This window comes from Cynocephalus volans, chromosome 12 (genome assembly GCF_027409185.1).
Source record: "Cynocephalus volans isolate mCynVol1 chromosome 12, mCynVol1.pri, whole genome shotgun sequence".
Taxonomy (NCBI): domain Eukaryota; kingdom Metazoa; phylum Chordata; class Mammalia; order Dermoptera; family Cynocephalidae; genus Cynocephalus; species Cynocephalus volans.
Window position 1 is genome coordinate 89,784,622 of NC_084471.1, and position 18,958 is coordinate 89,803,579.

Consider the following 18,958-nt stretch of genomic DNA (forward strand, 5'->3'; position numbering starts at 1 on the left):
TAATTGAGGGATGGCACAAATAAGTGACAGTATTTACTTCAATAAAAGGTCTTTTTTTTCCAGCAGCTTCTGAATCTCTCTTTTGCCATTGAGAACTACCCCTGACTTTGTTTGTGAAGTCTTACAGACTCTGTGTCCACTTCAGAACACTTGCACATTCATGCAGTCTATTTTAAGTTTCCTTAATTACCAATTAAATTGCTATATTGAAAATTTTCACAGTTGTATTTACTCTGTAACTTGAGGCATAGTTTAGCCAAACTAGTTCTCAATATTCTGAACCTGAAAAACTGGTAATAGATATGCTTTAAGTGCTTTAAGTTATGTGTGTCTGTGTGTTGGGAGGAGATGGTTGAAATAATGTGGTGCCCTAGACACAAACTTTTGAAATTAGATGACATCCTGTTTATGCTTATGTATTCATATCTTGGAAACTATATGATTAAAGATATATAATAGCTGTACTAGTCTTTTTAATTCCTGCTGCCATTTTTTTTGTTTTCTCCAATTCACTTAAATACCAAATACACTGATATATGGCTGAATTTGAACAAACATATGAGTTTGTTAGGACTGTCATAACAAAATACCACAGACTGGGGGGGCTTAAACGACAGAAATTTATTTTCTCATTGTTCTGGAAGCTGAAAGTCTGAGATCACATGTCGGCAGGGTTGTTTCTTCTGAGGCCTCTCTCTTTGGCCTGTAGATGGCTGCCATCTCTGTGTGTCCTTACTTGGTAATGCCAAGGTCTGTGTTGTTAGTTTTCTAATCTCTTCTGCTTATAAAGACAACAGTCATACTTTATTAAGGCTTACCCCATATTATTACCTCATTTTACCTTATCTCTTTAAAGACCTTTTCTCCAAATTCAGTTACATTCTGAGGTACTGGGGTTTAGGACTTCAACATATCAATTGGCGGGGGGACACAATTCAACCCATAATACATATATAAAATTATTTAGCTTACATAAACATTTCATATATATATATATATATATATATATATATACGTACACTTACGTATATCTACAAAGGTCATTAGTATAACATAATATATACTATATTAATATATATATATATGCATAACCAAAAGAAGGATAACTATGTTAATTTTACAAATGTATATTAATACATTTATGAATATAGGAAATGAGAAGATAAGATTGTAATATATGCATTTTTAAAATACTGTGGAATAGTATATACTTTAACTAATGAGCTTTAAATGTATATATAATTTGTTATTAACAAGTAAATGGTTTTAATGGAAAAGTGCCCAAAACAAAACCCTTTGCAGATTTTTGCTGTCAATTCAAATTTAGGAGGCAGTCTGTGTCCCTGAGATAGACATTAGGTCATCTTTAAGACCTCCTACTATTCAACCTCTTTAATGATGCTTGTTAAAATTTCATTTCTTGTCCATTGCCTTTTTATATCCAGATTTTCGCAAGACTAGGAATATGAAGTCTCCCAACTTTCTGCTTTCAATCTCTTTTCCCTCTCCTTTATTCTGTCCCCTGTTATACCGGTTTTCTCTTCACTCCTTCAGCATGTCATGCCAGGGCTTTGATGCATTTCCCCTTACCTAAAGCATCTCTCCTCCCCTCCATATCTTCAAGACCAAGCTCCCTCTTAATTTTCACCTTTAACTATTCTCTAAAGATTGAAGCCTAGAATTAGTTCTCCCTTAACTTTTGTAGCAGTCACTGATGGTCAATATTACTTGAATAAGCATTTAATTAGAAAAGATAGACATGGAGTGAATAGAGACCAAGTTTCATTTTGTTTTATTGTTTTTGTCTCCCACAGCACTCAGCAGAGTTATGGTCACATGGTATACGTGCTTATTAATTGATTAATTTACAACAGGGAAATTAAATTATATAAAGTGAATTATCACTGTGAAGAGCACCACAGCTTCTACACATTTGCTGTAGTTAATTTTAAGATTTAAAATTAAATGGGGAATCAAACGAATTACATAGTTTTTAGTATTTAATTGTCAATTCTAATCATCATACTATAATAATATTTGCTGTTTTTGCTAGTTTGCATAAATATAAATTCAGCTTTTAATCATGTAAACTTCCCTTTATAAATTGAATAGTTTTGTAAATGAAGTGTTAAAATTACCAAATGATAAGCAAAGCCCTATCATGTAACATGAGTTGTCCCGTCTCTCTCCTGTATCATCAGATTTTTTCCCCATTTACTGGATCTTTCTCATTAGCATGCAAACATGCTATAATCTTTCCACATATGTACCTTTTAAATAAAGTTTTCTTGATCACACATCTACTAGCTCCTACAAAACACCTCAGTGGAATTGTCTATTCCAGCAGTTCTCAAACTATAGTATGCATACAAATTATCTGGGAATCTTATTAAAATTTAAATTCTGATTCAGAAGGTGTATGATTCCTGCTTTAACAAATTATCCCAAAACTTACTGGCTTAAAACAACAAACATTTATTTGGACACAGCCATGCCGTGTACCTGTGGCTCAGGATCTTTCACAGAGCTGAAGTCAAGGTATTGGTCTCAATTTTGCAGTCATCTCTAGGCCTACCTTGGCCTCATGTCTTTGCTTGCTATTGGCCAAAAACATCAGTCCTTTGTTGTGTGGCCTCTGCATAGGGCAGCTCATTACCTAGCTGCTCGCTGTAATGGAGTTGGAGGCAGGGGCAAGCAAGACAGAGCCAGAGTCTTTTTTGTAACCTCATCTCAAAAGTAAACCTCACAACTTTTGCCATATTCTGTGCATTAGAAGGTAGATTCAGTCCATGCTCGAGGGGAGAGGATTACACAGTACTTAAATACCAGAAAGTGGGAGTAACTGGGAGATCTGTCTTGGAGGCTGCCTACCCAAGTAGATTGAGAGTGGGCTCTGAAATTCTGTATTTCTAAGAAACTCTAGATGACGCCAGTGCCACTCAGCTGAGAATCTCACTTTGAAAAGCAAGAGTCTCCTACTTCCGGCCTCTAGGTCCTTTCTTTCTGCCATCCTCTATTGATCACATTCACTTTATTTCGACTTTCTCACTCTTCACTCCACCGAAACTGCCCTTGTTGAAATTACCAATGGCCTTCACATTACTAAATCCAGCATTTCAAAAAATTGATCACTCTTTCTGAAAGTCATTCTTAGCTTCTGGAGCACCAAATTTACATTTCTTCTCGGTCTCTTCTGCTAGTTACCTATCTCTCTGACTAAAAATATTAGTGTATCCTACAATCCAATCCTTGGGCCTCTTTTTTTTTTTTTTTTTTTATCAGTTAACTCCTAAATGGTTTCATCAAGGCTTATAGCTTTAAATTCCAAAAATATGCTAACCACTGTCAAATTTATGTCTTCTATGTGGACTTCTCCCCTAAAATCCTAATGTGTTTATTGAGTCTAATGAACATCTCAACTTGGCTATCTAGGAGTAATTTCAAACTTAAAATTTCCAAAACGGAAGCCTTTATTCATCCCCATTACCTCCTCCTCCCCTCAGGCCCAAGCTGGCAATCTTGCTTCTCATTCATGTACCAACCCAACAAATAGTACCTCTCTTCAATTAGTTGTTCAAGTGCAAAACCTGGGAGTCATCCTTGGGTCTTATCTTGTTCTCTTATGTAAAAGTCATTAAGTTTTGTCAGTTCTGCCCCTTAAATATCGCTTGAATCTCTCCATCACTCTACATCCCAATCTCACCACCCTAATCTAGACCATTATTACTATGATATGGATTTCTGTATCTGTTTCGCTAGTTGATTATAGCTTCCACCCTCCAACCCAAGTGACCTTGCTCAACCGATCTGTTTTCCACATTCAGGTTCCCTGTACTCTACAGGATCAAGTCTTCAGTATTATTTATAAAACCATACAAAACCTGGCACCCGGCTTTCTCCTCATCCCCATTTATCTGTGCTTCCCTACCTACACTCTGTACTTCAGCCACACAGGGACTGGACTATGATGTAACACTTTCTTCTGACTCTGAATCTTCATGAAAATTGTTTCCCTTCCTGGAACACTCTTCCTTTCCTTCTTTGCCTGGCTAGCTTTCACTTAATTCAAGTTTTAACTTAAACATGACTTCTTCCTAGAGGCAGTCTTTGACCTCGTAGGCTACATTTGGACCACAGTGTAGTCCATAGCATTATGTACTTCACTATCTTAACTGTTACTGCATGCTATACTAATCATTTATTATCTTTTTCTCCCATTAAATTGTAAACTTTGGGAAGGCCTAATCAACACAGGTAGATCCAGGTATTTTGAAGCCTGAGACGTATACTTTGGGAGACTCTTTTTAGGATAAAAATGCAAATCACACATAAAGACACACACACACACATTTAGTTTCAAAATTTAATATTCATTTGTAACAAGAAATAACCACAAAGTATAAAATTAAGAAAACTGTCAAATATAAATACACATGACCCTATGAATACACTGCTAGGGGCCCTTTCCAGAAGCTCAATGCTTAAGCTTCATTAAATTATCAGTAAATCCATATCTGCATATTAGTCTTTTTCAAATCTCTATGTATAGGGCCAAGAGCAGTGCTTAACACATAGTGGATACTCAGTAAATGTTTTTGAAGGAATGTATTAACTGAGTTATTTTAAGTCATATCTTCCATTCATGCAAGATTCAACAAGTTTTTCATAAGTTAAATTCCTAAAAAAAGTTATTATTAGAAAATTGTTCTTACATATTTTATTTTTAATAATAATATATTATTATTTGCTATGGTCATATTTCAAATGACTAATAATGTACATTACTAGATATATTCAATAGCATATAATTGAGTTCTATGCCAAAAGTCTGTTGTACCTTTTTACTAATTTAAAAAAAAAAAAAGAGAAACCTCTTGATTTGCACCAAAAATATGCAGAATATCTCCTCTGTGTTTGTGTACATGTATGGTTGTGCGTGTTTGTCTAAATTTTCATAGATCACATAATCAAATTTCAAGATTAATTTTGAATTACTACTTTTTGAGGTAAAATCCTATTTTCTGTTTTCCTTATATTACACTTTTGTAAACATTTATTTCTGGAATATTAAAGATGCTAATATTTTATATAACTTAAAATACCCATAATTTTTTCTTTTTTAGTTTTAATTTATTCACAAGATGTTATTTAAGAGGTGATTTGAATCAAGACAATAACATAGCAATCAAAAGATAAGCTCCTTGGATACCCAGCTTACAATTTTGAAGATTAGTTTGTTAAAACAAAAGTAAGTTTAGTTAAGTTCCTTTTATAATAACATTGTAAATTTGCCAAGGAATTGCTGTGTTCATATCAAGATTGTCAGGTGTGCAGGTTTGTGTGTGTGTATGTTTTAAAGAACGGCCCTCTGATCAATGCGCATTTTTCCCCCATTTTCCTAAATACATCATGAAAAAAGGATGAGGTTTCCGCCTTAATTGCTTGTGCCTTTTATTCACATTCCTCTTGCAGCCAGAATTGTGAAAAGAGTGTTAGTAAAAGGCAGCACAATAGAGCTTTTCATTAGGCCCCGGCAAGGCACACAAAAGAAGGCTTTTGGAAAGAGCGAATGCATGAGTTTAATTTGCAGGTGGAGAGTAGATAAAAGGTGCTGACGCCTCTATTATTCTCTTACTTAGGTGACCCTTACCCTGTTCAGCTGATCCCAACTACCATGGCAGCTGCTGCCGCAGCAACACCAGGCTTAGGCCCACTCCAACTGCAGGTAAGTCAGGAAACAATGCAGAAGAGACAAAGGTTAAGTAAATACCGAAAATAGCTATTATCATGCTAAAGCAAAATAAAACTGACTAGTGATATCTGTCTCACACTTTTTTTTAAAAAAATTTACTTGGACTGATCCTCAATCAAAAGTTGAGATGTTGATTTTTGAAATTTTTAGCCCTGTTTTCTGTACTAAAGGTAGCTGATTGTAATTTTTTTATTGCCTGGAATGATTTAAGAAAGTGAACTATAGTTTTGCTTTGATTACTATGTGCCATAATTTTGTCACAGAGTGGTCCCCGTCAAGATAAAAAGAACAACAGAAAAAACCTGCAAAAGATATTCAAACAGATACTTGTGAACCAAGCAACTTAACAGAAAATGAATTTACATTCAAAATTACTGAAGAGGCACAGTATTGCTGAAGCATTCTGTAGGTCCCTTTGTTCTCTTGCTAATGCCAGCTCAGGTGGGCAAGCAAGGAAAAGTAGAATAAATAATCAGGTGCCTAAATGAGCACAACTTTCTCCCAGACATCTCAATTAAGACCTTTTTAGCTCTGCAGAATACGTATTTTCACACATCTGAGAATGCCAATGATACCTTTACCAGATATCCAAGTGATTTTAGAAATTTTGTCTCTGAGATTGAAAAGAAAATCAATAAAATTATTGTGTAAAGGTAGCTTTCATTAAATATTTAAATTCTTGAATCAGTATCCCATAAAATATTCTACAATTTCTGTTGTTATAGACCTTATAATGATGCAGTTAATGGGAAGAGAAGATCATCTACGAATAGGATTAATCTCCTCTTGTGAGAAGTTTTATATGTTCCTTTGCCTGAAAGACACAGGATGACTGCAAAGCCAGATATAAAGTAGTTGCACTTGGGCCGAGCCCGTGGCGCACTTGGTAGAGTGCTGCGCTGGCAGCGCGGCGACGCTCCCACCCGCGGGTTCGGATCCTATATAGGACTGACCGGTGCACTCACTGGCTGAGTGCCGGTCACGAGAAAACGACAAAAAAAATAAAAATAAAAAATAAAATAAAGTAGTTGCACTTAATAAAATTAAATTGTATTCATAAAAGTGCATTGTCATGATAGATGATAGAAGAAAAATACAGTTTTATATTGTAGCATCAAGACACAGATACATCTGGTCCGCACATGGGTTTGTCAGAAGACCTGGTGGTTTTGTGAAAGACCAGTTCAGTTTCACAGGAGCAACTACCAGTGTGAAAACTGTGACATACTGTGTTCTGCAGAGGTTAATAACGTTCATTTCTATTCTGCCTTTTCTACGAAAAGCTACACTGTGAGTGTCTGTTTCTTTGAGCTGGAAATACCTTGGGAAGTGTTGAAGCCATGGGGACAATAAAAGTAACCTAACATTTGTTATCCTTTGAAATGGCATCTGGGGAATACCTACCATACGGAAAAGTGATTGTAATAGGTAAAACTAAAAAGAGTAGTGGAATTAAAGGAAGAGGAAAGAGTATCCAGCAATAGATTAGAGTGTGGGAAGAGGAGTTTTAGAGATTTAGGATGTCAGTTTTCAAAGCAAGTTAGACATTCTCATTTCCTTTCACCATTGAATTAGTAGTGAGAGGAAGTGAGGGCGAGTTGGGGGCATCCCCTAGGTTTCCTTGTAGGACTCTAGTAGAAAGTAGTTTTGTTAAGCAGCAATCTAGACTTCTTTTTCTGTAGAGATAGCATTAGAATATTTGATACAAATTGTTTTATTTTCATTCTTGTAAAATGTTATCAGATTCTAAGATTTAAAAATATAAAAAAATAATTTATTCACCAGAAAACAAGGAAAACTTTAGACATCATACATATTTGGTCTTGTTTCCACTACAATTTGATCTGTAAATGGGATAAAGTTCTTTTTATATAAGTGATATGGTACCCGTTAAAATCCATGAGTTTTAATTAGGGTCTCAAATAATCAACACTAGTGTAACAAGAAAATAAACAATCTAAAACTTCTTCATGGAAAGCCATCAGCTGCTATTAAAACACATTCACATAAACACACACACACACACACACACACACACACACTTTTTGCAATTTAAAAAAAACTGGTATTCAGGTGCAAACACATTCCAAGAGCATGTCATAGCAGAGAACCTGGCTTTTCTTTGATGCAGACTGACTCTCACTTTTGCTAGGGAGCCTGCACCAACTCACTTTTCTCCTCATTCCTAACCCTAGATTGCAGACCTCTGACTTTGACTTCTGACTTCCCCAGAGCTGCGAAGGATACCTGTTATTCTCCCTCCCTTTGCTTTAAAATAGCATCCCAATTTTTTCCTTCTTCACAAACCTGCCAGGGAAAAGCAAACTATAATAAAGCCTCATCCTGACCCTTACCAGAATTCATCCTAATCTTTTAAACCAATTTTTGGGATGGAGTATAATGTATGAGCCAGTTTTAATTTTTTCCAAATGCTGCTTTTAATTGTACTCTGTTAATTCTCTGCTTTCCAACTTTTAATAATACCTTGAATAGACTCCATCGTTCTCCGGTCCTTTTCAGTTTTTAAGACTCTGTCCTGCTGGAAACTTTCATATCCAATTTATATCTCACTGCTTCCCCACCCCTCATCAGACAAGAATCCCAGCCCTAGAAACTGGAAGTGAGGAAGGGTGCGGCAACTCCAGCTTAGTGGCTGCACAGAGGTGGATTGAGGAAGGTATCTCTGCCACTGAGACACCTTGGAGATGGTGTGCATGTGTAGTTTTCTTGGGTATTAATCAGCTTTTCCTGGTCTGCTAAGAGAGGGGCAGGCAGGTCTGTCAATCTGTGCTTCCCACTGCCTTTCTGTGTGGGGCATCACCACCCTTAGCCAGCCGCTGCCTTAGTAGCAAGACTCCTGCCTCTTCCTTCATCCTCAGTTCTCCTTCATGGAGGACCCTGATATCCTCTACTGAGGTCCTCTTCTGTGCTCGCTTAAGAGCTGCGGTGGTACTGTACCACATCACAGTCCTGGTCCTAACCTGCAGCAAACACCTACCCTTCTCCACTGACCCACCCCCAGCTTTAGAAAACTACAGAGGAGAAAACAAGCACTGCCATGTCTTTAGTTACATGTACCCCCCAAGCTATCAAGTTCTTGAACACTATCAAGTTCTCTTAAGAACTTTCTCTCCATGCTTCTAATGGGTGAAGCTTTAGGTTTTTAGCTCAAAATACAACCAGTTGAGGAACAGCATGTCTGTGTCTCCTTCTTTCTGGTTTCTCCAGTTTTTATGAATTCTGCCTCCTCACTTGCATAGAGAGGACCATTTGTTCTTCAAGAGGCAAGCCCTCCCATGGAGCCATAGATCCTAGCCTCTCTCTTCTCGCCTCCCTCGCCAGACATCAGCTTATATTTACTGTTGGAGTGGAAAGATGGGGTAGGGAGGCTTAGAAAGAGGTAAACGACAGCATGAATGTTGACAGTATTAGGTAGGGCCAGATCAGTCAGGTTTTTAATTAGGAGAGATGGTGGTATGGATATTGTCTAGTACCAATTGCTGATGTCTTTCTATATAAGCATTGAAGAGTTTGTTGTTGGCTCATTTACTTGTTTTGTTTTCTGTTGTTGTTTAATTTCTTCTTTTTTGTTTTAAGTAGGCAGTGATAAGCTCAGAGTTGCCCTTCATAAAGCAGCAATAATCAAGATGGGTTGGGGTGATGGCAGAAAGACCAGTTGGCGAAACAACTGAAATAGCCTTGGCAAAAAGAACGTGGTGATCTGAATTAATCCTCTTTCAGTGGCAATGGTAATAGTGTGGAGGGGATATATGTTTTAAACAAAAACAGGATGTTGTTTTCTTTTCCTTGAGTCCAAACATAATGATTTTAACTCATGTAAAGTGCCATAACAACTGGTATCACTAGCTACTACTAGCCATGGTTTGTGAAATACTTTCTTATGCTAGGTTCTCTGGTAAGGGTTTTTACAAGGATTATCTCATTTAATTCTTATTACAACACTTTATGTTATGTATTAATATCTCCATTTGACAAAGAAGAAAGCTGGGTCACAGAGTTCAAAATCTGTAGTATTTAAACAATTATATTTACTTATCCATGTATAGGAGATTTTATGTTAAATTTTGGAGACATTGCCCCTCTGAAGACATTTGCTAACTCAGTAACTGGCTAATCAAATTATAATAATAATTCTGATTAATTGGCAGTAATAAAATGCTCTGTGTGCTTTGCAATACTGAAAGGAGTAGCAGGATGCATAATGACAGCTGTCTGCTTCAGACGCTGAATTTTCCATTTCATGCCTCTTTACACAGGTATATGTTAATTCCAGTAGTTCTTTTTGAACACCTAGATCTACTAAGGGACACTATAAATACATTCCTACCCATGGTTGACTCTTTTTTACCTACTATTTATGTTTTCTTTTGAAATAACCTTTTGCATATAATTGTTAACATTTGTATAATATTATGATGAATAAACCAGAACCTTTATTAAAGAAGGGATAGAGACAAGTACAATTATTTTAAAAGACAAGCAAAATGACATGCTTTAAATAAAATCAGTTTATTACTCAACTGGTTATTATATATCATTTTATGTCCCTGGAGATCCTTACTATATAATAAAAAATACATCATATTTTAAAAATCACCTTAATGTGTACTTTTAGGAGCAGTTAAAATATCCTAAACACTATCATATATTTATTTTTATTTTTAGAGAAAAATGGACTCAATCTTGATTAGGTATATCAATAATACAAATTCATATGTGCCAAGACACCATTTTTTATATTTCTTTTATAATAAATTTGTCTTTGTTCTTGTGCCTTTTAAGTCTTTCCTGAGCTTCAGATCCACACAGCCAACTGCTTGTTGGCTGCCAAGAGGAAATATACAGATGCTACAGACACTGTAAACAGTTCAAAATGGAATTCACCAGTAGCTGTCTTCCTTGTCCCCAGACTTGCTTATTCTCTGGTCTTAGTGAATGTTTGCTCTCCATCTGTGTCTCAATGCAGAAGCAAGAGCACTATCCTTAAGTCTTCTTCCTCCCTCTTACCTGCATCTATTTATTCACTATCTGTTCGTCCCACCTAGTAATACATCAAGAACCCATTTATTTCTTTTCATCATAATTGTCATTTCTGGGTTGGGCTACCCTTATTACTTGCCTGATTCACCACGACAGCCCCTGAACTAATTTTTCTGTCTTGATCTTGCCCCACTTCAGTGCACTCTCTACTATATGTTTGTCAGAATAGTGTTTCTGATTTTAGAAATCTGGTCATGTCCTTGTTCTCCTGCTTAAAGACCTTGTATGAGTTTCTGGTATTTTCAATTTCATTCTCCACTTTGGATCTTACAAGTGATGTTTCCTTTTCCTGGAGCCCCTTTACTCACCACCTTTGCCAAGCCAACTCTTATTTACCCCTCAAGTTTCAGGTTAAAACATCACTTTCTTCAGGGAAGAATTCACTGATCCCAAGTCTGGATTAAAGTAGCTCCCATGTGTTCCGAGAGCACACCGTATTTCCCCTCACACAGCACTTGTAGAATATGTTTTAAATCCTTTCTGGCTTCTACCCAATGGCAAAATTCATGAAGTCAGTGGCTCACCATTGTTTGCACTTAACCAAGTGCTCAAAATATTTTATGTCTTCAATAAATATATGTTAAATGGAAGGGTAAAGAATAAATCTTAACATTACACTTTCAAGAAATTATGTATCTATTTTGCTCAAATAACTGTTATGCTTTATAATATTGAAATTAAGCTGAATATGAATGATGTTGCCTATATAAATTAACATCCATTCTTTAAAGTTACAATAGCAGAAATTCAAATATTAATGGCATCATTAGCTCATGGAAGAGAAAAAATGGAAGTTTGAATTGAATTCAATAAGATAATGTTGAAATATTATAATAAAAAATGTATTCTCATTAATAGAAGAAACTTATGAAAACACTTTATGTGTCTAGTACCATTGCACATCCTATCTTACTCAGCCTGTTCCAACTACACTAGGCTCCTTTCTGTCCATTGACTTACCAAAGCATGCATCCACCTTCGAGTTTTGTACTAGCTGTTTCCTCTACCTAAATGGCTCTTCCCTCTGCCTGGGAGGTTAATCCTCTCATCTCACTCAAGTGTTTTCTCTAATATCATGTATTCTTTATAGCCTATTTGAAATCATAAAATAAACTTCCTGGAAATACCATACTTCCCAGCTCCCTTATTCTGCTTTTTTTTTTTTTTTCCTGTAGCACTGTATACTATAGTATATATGTTTTTCAAATATAGTATGTATTTATCTACATACACATATATAGTCAAATATACTGTATAACTTACTTATGATGTTCCTTATTTATTGTCTGGTGCTCCAAATATACTGCCCCACCAGGACAGGCATTTTCATTTTCTTTTGCTCAATAAAACTCATATATCTCAAGTACCCAGAAGAATGCTAGCAAATAGCAGGTGCTCAATACATATTTGTAAAATTAAAGAAACTAGCATAAGCTAATAGTCATAGTAATTTTTAATAAAATGAAGCATTATATGATTAATTTTTTGAGCAAATGATATTAATTTAATGGCCAGGGAACTTTGTTTTTTTCACTTCCTTTTGGAAAATTCCTAAGGTATGTGAAATCCTTAAGCTCACTCTGTCTTGCTCTTTTCTCTCTTTATCTTATCATAACCATGGACTGCTGCATAAAGAATGTGTTTTAGCACTTATTTCAGTTTATCTAGTTCCTTTAAACTCATTGTAATTTACATACAAAAAGACCAAACATCGCAATATTTGATTATTCCTTTGTTATGTATTAATGTATGAGCAGGCATATGTAAGAATATGCACTGTTGGAGGGACTTCTATTTGATTCAGTATAGCTAATCTTGCCAACACAACACTGAAGTAAACTATTTCTCTATAATGGAAGGATGTATTTATCAAAATAGTAATTAGCCAATCAACAGTCTCATGTACTGAGTTTACCCTCTTCTCTTCCTCCCCTTACCTTCTTTTTTATCATTCCTCTTTCTCTTCTAACTACTTTTTCCACCAAGAGCCAATGATGATTTTGATATTTGTTATCCTGATTTGTCTCTTTTTAAAGTAGGGGGATTCATTTATATAGAAAACTAATCTAGCTTCATTTCCATATTAAAAAGTGAGTACAACTATTTACGCAAAATAAAATTACACTTTCAGTTTTGGGGCATTTGTGACTAGATGAAATCAGCTAAGTGAATCATCTGTTCTAATTAATAAAATCAAATGATGGCAACAGTCCATCTAACAGTTATTCTCATATTCATTTTTGTTAATTTACATTTTCCTTAATAGGCATTATGAATATTTTTAATAATAATAGTTGTACTGTAGTATACTGTTTCTATTTTTTATCTAGGCTTCTAAGATTTAAAATTAGAAGGAAATATTTATCCATTTATTTCTCACTTTATAAATACTGTATTTGTCTTGGCCAAAAGATGGTTGCCACCTGTTCTACCTATAGGAAGCCGAAAATGTCGGCTCCAACCAATGATTAATAGTGATAAGCAGAAGGAAAAAAGATTGAAATTCTTCTTGGACGGTCATATTTTATTCAAAAGAAGCAAGTAGCAGCCTATCTTGAATTTTTATTGAATTAAACTTTTAAAATAATTTTAGTAGGATTATCTTAAAAATTCATAATAATATTTTTGGAATAAAGGCTCAGAATTCCAAGTTGTTGTAAATGAAATCACATGGGCTACAGCTCCAGTAACTGGTAACATCAGTAACGTGCATTCTCTGGGACAGAGAAAATGATAGATGATGTGTGATCACGTTTGAGAATAAATCGTACAAAATATCAACTAAAATCAATCTTTTTTCATAGCTATCAAAGGTACATGGAAGTCATAGTAGAAATGGCTTAAGCTTCTGTCTGATAGAAAGTAACATCAAGGTAGATGTGAATGAAAACTGAAGTTCATCTTTTTATCAAATTCCTGCCAGTCTCTGAAAAAGGTCAATAATTATGACAGGACACTGATAAATGCTTCATATTTCCCAGCACTATGAGTGAGTGAGCATAGCTATAGGTGTCTGGCCAAGAGAAAGCCCCAGAAAATCAATAAGGAAGAATTAACCATATGGAAAGATCTAGATGTGAGGATTTTTATCTTGTTATTGAAGGAATTGCTTACAGGGATGAATACTTATAAGGTATTCATCTTTACTTACCAAAATACCTTACCACTCGGCTTAACTTTTAGGTCATAATCATTTCCATACAGGGTGGAAAATGATCAACTGCTCCTCATTTCGGTCGCAACCCTGGTGTGCTGTTATGCTGTTGGACTTCTGTCTGCATGAGTGAGTTTTCTTGCAGGTTAAAGACTGAATTCTCTCTCTTCCTCTCCCTTCGACCCTGAGCCTGCAGGGCAGACAGACAGAAGCACACATATGATTAATACAGCACAGCTGCAAGAATGAGTCATTTGCATATGTATTAATAGAGGCAAAAAAACCCACCACCAACAATTAAATTATATAGAAAGACATTTTGCATACTAAAGAACACATGCAAATAGGCCCGCAAAAGTGCAGCCAACATTTTCTCTGACTTTTCCAAGCCCATATGGGCTAAAGTCAGAGCCCGGCAGTTTTCAAGAATCCCCTTTAAGGAAGAACCTGTTCGGAACTGCTTCCCTAGTTATTACCACCTCTAGGGTGCCCAGAAGGTATTTGACATTTGGACAATGGAGACAGTACAAGCAGTGTCTTCTTCATACTATTTCTGTATTTTCTTGCTTTCAGCAGCTTCATGGTGTCTCATTACACACTATTGGAAACACCAGTACACTTGTGCTTTTCCACAGTACCCATTTTCATTGTAATGACCAATCCAATAGATGGTAAGCTTTTAAATTATATCTGAAGTTCTATCATTGCCTGCAGTAAAGTAATATAACTACTAGTCAGTGCCAGGTTTTCTGGTCATGAGTCCATGCCTGTTCCTTGATGGCATCTTGTATTTTCTTAATCAAAACATGTTTAGGGGACTCTAAAATGTTTCTGGGCTAATTAATGTACATAAAATGATGCTAGGCTCAAGGCCAACATTAGATACAATTCGAGGAGCAATACCAATTTACTGAAATTTTAAAGGTATACAGCTTTTTTCATTTTATCAAGAAAAACAGAAGTATTCAATTATTCACAGATTATGTTTATTTTAGAAATTTGTTCTGTAGCCTAATTGTTGGCTTAGTTTGTGTTAACTAGCATTCTTTAATTTATTTAAGAACTATTTTATGAAGACAAATTCAACCTTGGGAGTAAAATGGTTAAGTACTGTTGTTAAGTCAAAGCATGCAACTAGACCACGTAAATTACAATCAGCAGGCATTACATGCAACTGGTAAACACAGGGTGAAAGTCTTCTTAATTATATGTGGAAAAATTTAGTCTTTTAGGGGTTAGAGGGAAGATAAAAACTAAAGCAAACTTTTTATTATATTAAGGCATTGTCTTTAGATTAATATTTTAAGAGGCACTATATTACTTAGTGAGAGGAAATCTAACATAATGGTTATGACTGTGGGACCTGCAGCCATCTGTGCCTTAAATCGTGGTCTGGTATTTACTAGCTCTGTGACTTTGGGCAAGATACCTAACCTCTCCATGTCTTAGTTTTCTTGTCTGTAAAATGTGGGTATAAATGATATCTTACTGTGAGAATTAAATGAGATAACACATGTAAAGTGCTTAGAACAATAAGAGTGTTAATTATCTCTTATCAAATACTATGTGCAAGAGTCAATGCTTGGTATCATTAGCTGATTAATAAGTGTCATTAGCTTGTGGTAAAATTATTTTTTTATGCTTAAAAGAAGTCTTGAAAATTAGGGCATGGCAGACTTAATAAAACTGAGGCAAAATATCTTATTTATTTTTACCGTGTGTGGTATAATATAAAGGCCCATCACAAGAATCTACGGGAAGCAATGAGTTTACTTCAAAAAACAATCTGGGTAATCACTTCAAATATAGTGTTCCTTATTTTGCTATTGTTCATTCTTTGTTTCAATATTTATATCTGTAAAATGAGACTAATGCTTCCTGTCAAGTCCTAATTTTCCCATGGGTGTTATGCAAATGAATTCTTACTATGTGCTGCCTCTAACTATTCTAAGTAAACACTTCATAAAGTCTAAAATAAATTATTCCCCCATAGGTGCTTTTAATGTAATATGCAATTTTTTAATAAATAACATAAAATGTTTTCTGGTATAACCATTCAAAGCTTGCTCATTTTCTAAATAGATTAGTAGAATTACACACTAAGACACATATCTCTTACTCTGCCACTTTCTTGTCTATGGCTAAATTATTTCAGAAATTGGGAAAATTTATTAACTTTTCATTATTTTCTTTGAGGAAACAGTTTTATTTCAAATTTGATAGTGAAAGTGGATTACTTTCGTAGATCCACATTATGTTGGAAGTTTTATTTAATCAGCAGATATGTATTCTTTGTAAGCTTTGGAGCCAAGCGTCATAAGGAATGCACAGATGAATGGGTCAAGGATCCTTGGGGGATCACAGTGGAGCTTGAAAGTCTAGAGTATGAATGGAGGGTGAGAGTGGACTAGAGTTTGAAGAAAGGCATGTACCCTACCATTCTGACAAGTGTATGAAATGAAAGGACCTCAGAGATAGTTGAAACATTTGTTTCAAACTATTTACCAGATTCCAGGTGTCTCCAAGCACCCCCAAACAGTACCATTCTCTTTTATCTGTTTTATATGTCAAGTTCTACTGGTTGCGATTGTTCGAATTAAAGATTCTGCTTCTAAACAAAATTAAGAACTATTCTTCTGTTCCAACTTCTTAATTTTATAGATGAGGCAATTTAGACTCTAGGTAGTGACCTGGCTAAACCAGATATTAACAGGAGTGTGCCCGGAATCCTATCAACTGAAAGTTAAATCTAGCTTCTTCACATTTTGCCATAATAGCCTTAAAAAGAAATGCACACATCTGTATATATTATTTTTAAGTTGTTTTGTGTAAAGGGATGGGGAGAGAAATTGCTAATTTTGCAGTTAGACCATTAAATTCAGGAAAGATGAATAAAACAATGGTTAGAATTTGCATATTGGTAACAATGGCAACCTTCTGAATTGCTTTCATTTTGCTGAGTTCAGTGATTGTGCTCTGTGAATTAATTCTTTTGTGGAAAGCTATTGAAAGATCAAGGAATTTCCAAAACAAAACAACAGAGAAGCGTGCTGTTTCATATCTATTTGTACATAGAAGGTTCAAAGTGAGATTGCTTACATCACAAGTCTTGTTGATATTTTATTTGCTGCTTAGAAAAAGATAGTATTCAAAGATGATTATATAATCATTCAGACAAGATTTTGCAGTCATGAATGAACTGTTCTGACAGAAGGACCGAGAAGAAAAACCACATTACAATCTTGAGCTGTGTTTGGTTGGCAAGTGTCTTCACAAGACTTGAAATAGAGCCCTATTTGATTCCTCCAGAAAAAAAGCGTAAGCCAGCCCAGCACTTCTTAAATTTGCAGTTTCCTGTCGAAGTTTCCCAGTCTTGTCCTGCCAAACAGAGGACATGAAAGGGGGGATTGACTGGATGGAGGGAGGACGAACCCCAGTTATTCCCTCTTTCTTAACCTTGACCTTTGCCTTAATGCAGTACTACTTTTTCTTATCCAGTCGCTTCTTGGATGAAGATAGGAATGGACGTGCAGACTCAAAGTGTGCTCCCAAATGATTTGCTACAATGAGCATTGGGCCAGCACAATTAAAGCCTCTAACATGAAAATTGTGACAACATTCCTTCTTGCTCTCCCCATTACCAGAACCTCTTCAACATACAATACAAAAAATTAATAGTGATAGCGAAAATTACAATTATTTCCTTTTTGGGATGAGGCAGAACCATAGAGAATATTGTACCTCCATCTGTAGTAGTTGATTTAAGATAACAGAGAAGTTTCCATCTGAAATTTGGCTATACTCTACTACACAGCTCTTTCTACTTTAAATATGTGCTCTAAGTACTTTTCGTATGACTAGCTTCCCCCTGATTTTAGTTCTTTGGTTTTAAAGGAATTTTATATTATTAGAGATAGTACAACTAAAACATTTGGGTAACATATAGAAGATAAGCCAAGACATTTAATCAAACAGTAAAAAAAGCAAAGGCCCTTGCGTGGTCTTCACTTTTATTCTCATCTTGATTTGTGCCATCTTGCTTCTGATTTCCTTCCTGAGCTATTTTAAGTTTGGATGTCTTAGTGTCATCTTAGACATAAAGCTAGCATTAAATACAAAACTATAAAATATCCAGTTTTCATAGATTCAATATTTGCATTGTAACCAGTTAGTAGAATACTGGTATTATTGGGATAGTAACCAGTTAGATGACTTAGACAAATTAAGCTTTTTTTCTTTAATACATGTCCCCCCAAGTTCTATTTAAACATTTACAAATGTTAAAATAAAGCTTACAAGTAAGTGTTTAAATATTATGAATAGTGTAAAGGGTTATGAACTTGAACTATAGACCTTATTATTTGCATGTGTCTCTGGTCAAGATATTGAATACCTCTTAGTGTTAGTTTCTTCACCTGCAAAATGGGATAATATTTCTACATGATAACGATGTTATGAGGATTAAATGAGATGGTATGTACAAAATACTCAGCATAGCATAAACCTTAGGCCATCATTAGCTGCTGTTATACTCATTATTATCTTTTGGATTCAGGGGTTTTAAACTCTTAGAAAGGAGCCTAACAAATTTCTTAATATTTCAAGTTAGCAAGCAATTTTCTTGGATGCAAAAATTATATTCTTTTGTACAAAGGTGTATGGCAAATAGAGAAAGCCATCTTAATTCTAGTTTGGGTTGAACACCTTGTTTGAGAGCCAAGGCCTCATATTTAATGGAAGCAGAAAGTCTTTATGAAAACAAAATATCCTTTCAATATAAAAGCCTTTTATTGTACATGTCAGACTACAAAAAACTATGTTTCAATTCTTACTAAAAGTAAAAATAATCTATTTCTCTATTTCTTTCCATTCCATAAGAATTACTAGAGTTTTGCTTTTATGACATTGACAGTTATTTGTGAGAGGAACAAACTTTTCCCTTTGAAGGAAAAGCCATTGTGTTATTGAAAGTCGTAGTGTTTTGTTATAAC

The 18,958-nt window shown here is 35.1% G+C and overlaps 1 protein-coding gene across 2 annotated transcripts in view; it reads left to right on the forward strand.

Moving 5' to 3' along the window:
- Positions 1-18,958, forward strand: part of SOX5 (SRY-box transcription factor 5) — a 338,183-nt gene that overhangs the window by 229,718 nt on the left and 89,507 nt on the right. For both annotated transcript variants that reach the window (XM_063075388.1, XM_063075389.1), the window contains exon 7: positions 5,640-5,725. In XM_063075388.1, the coding sequence (XP_062931458.1) occupies positions 5,640-5,725 (86 nt within the window). The remainder of the gene's footprint in view (positions 1-5,639; positions 5,726-18,958) is intronic.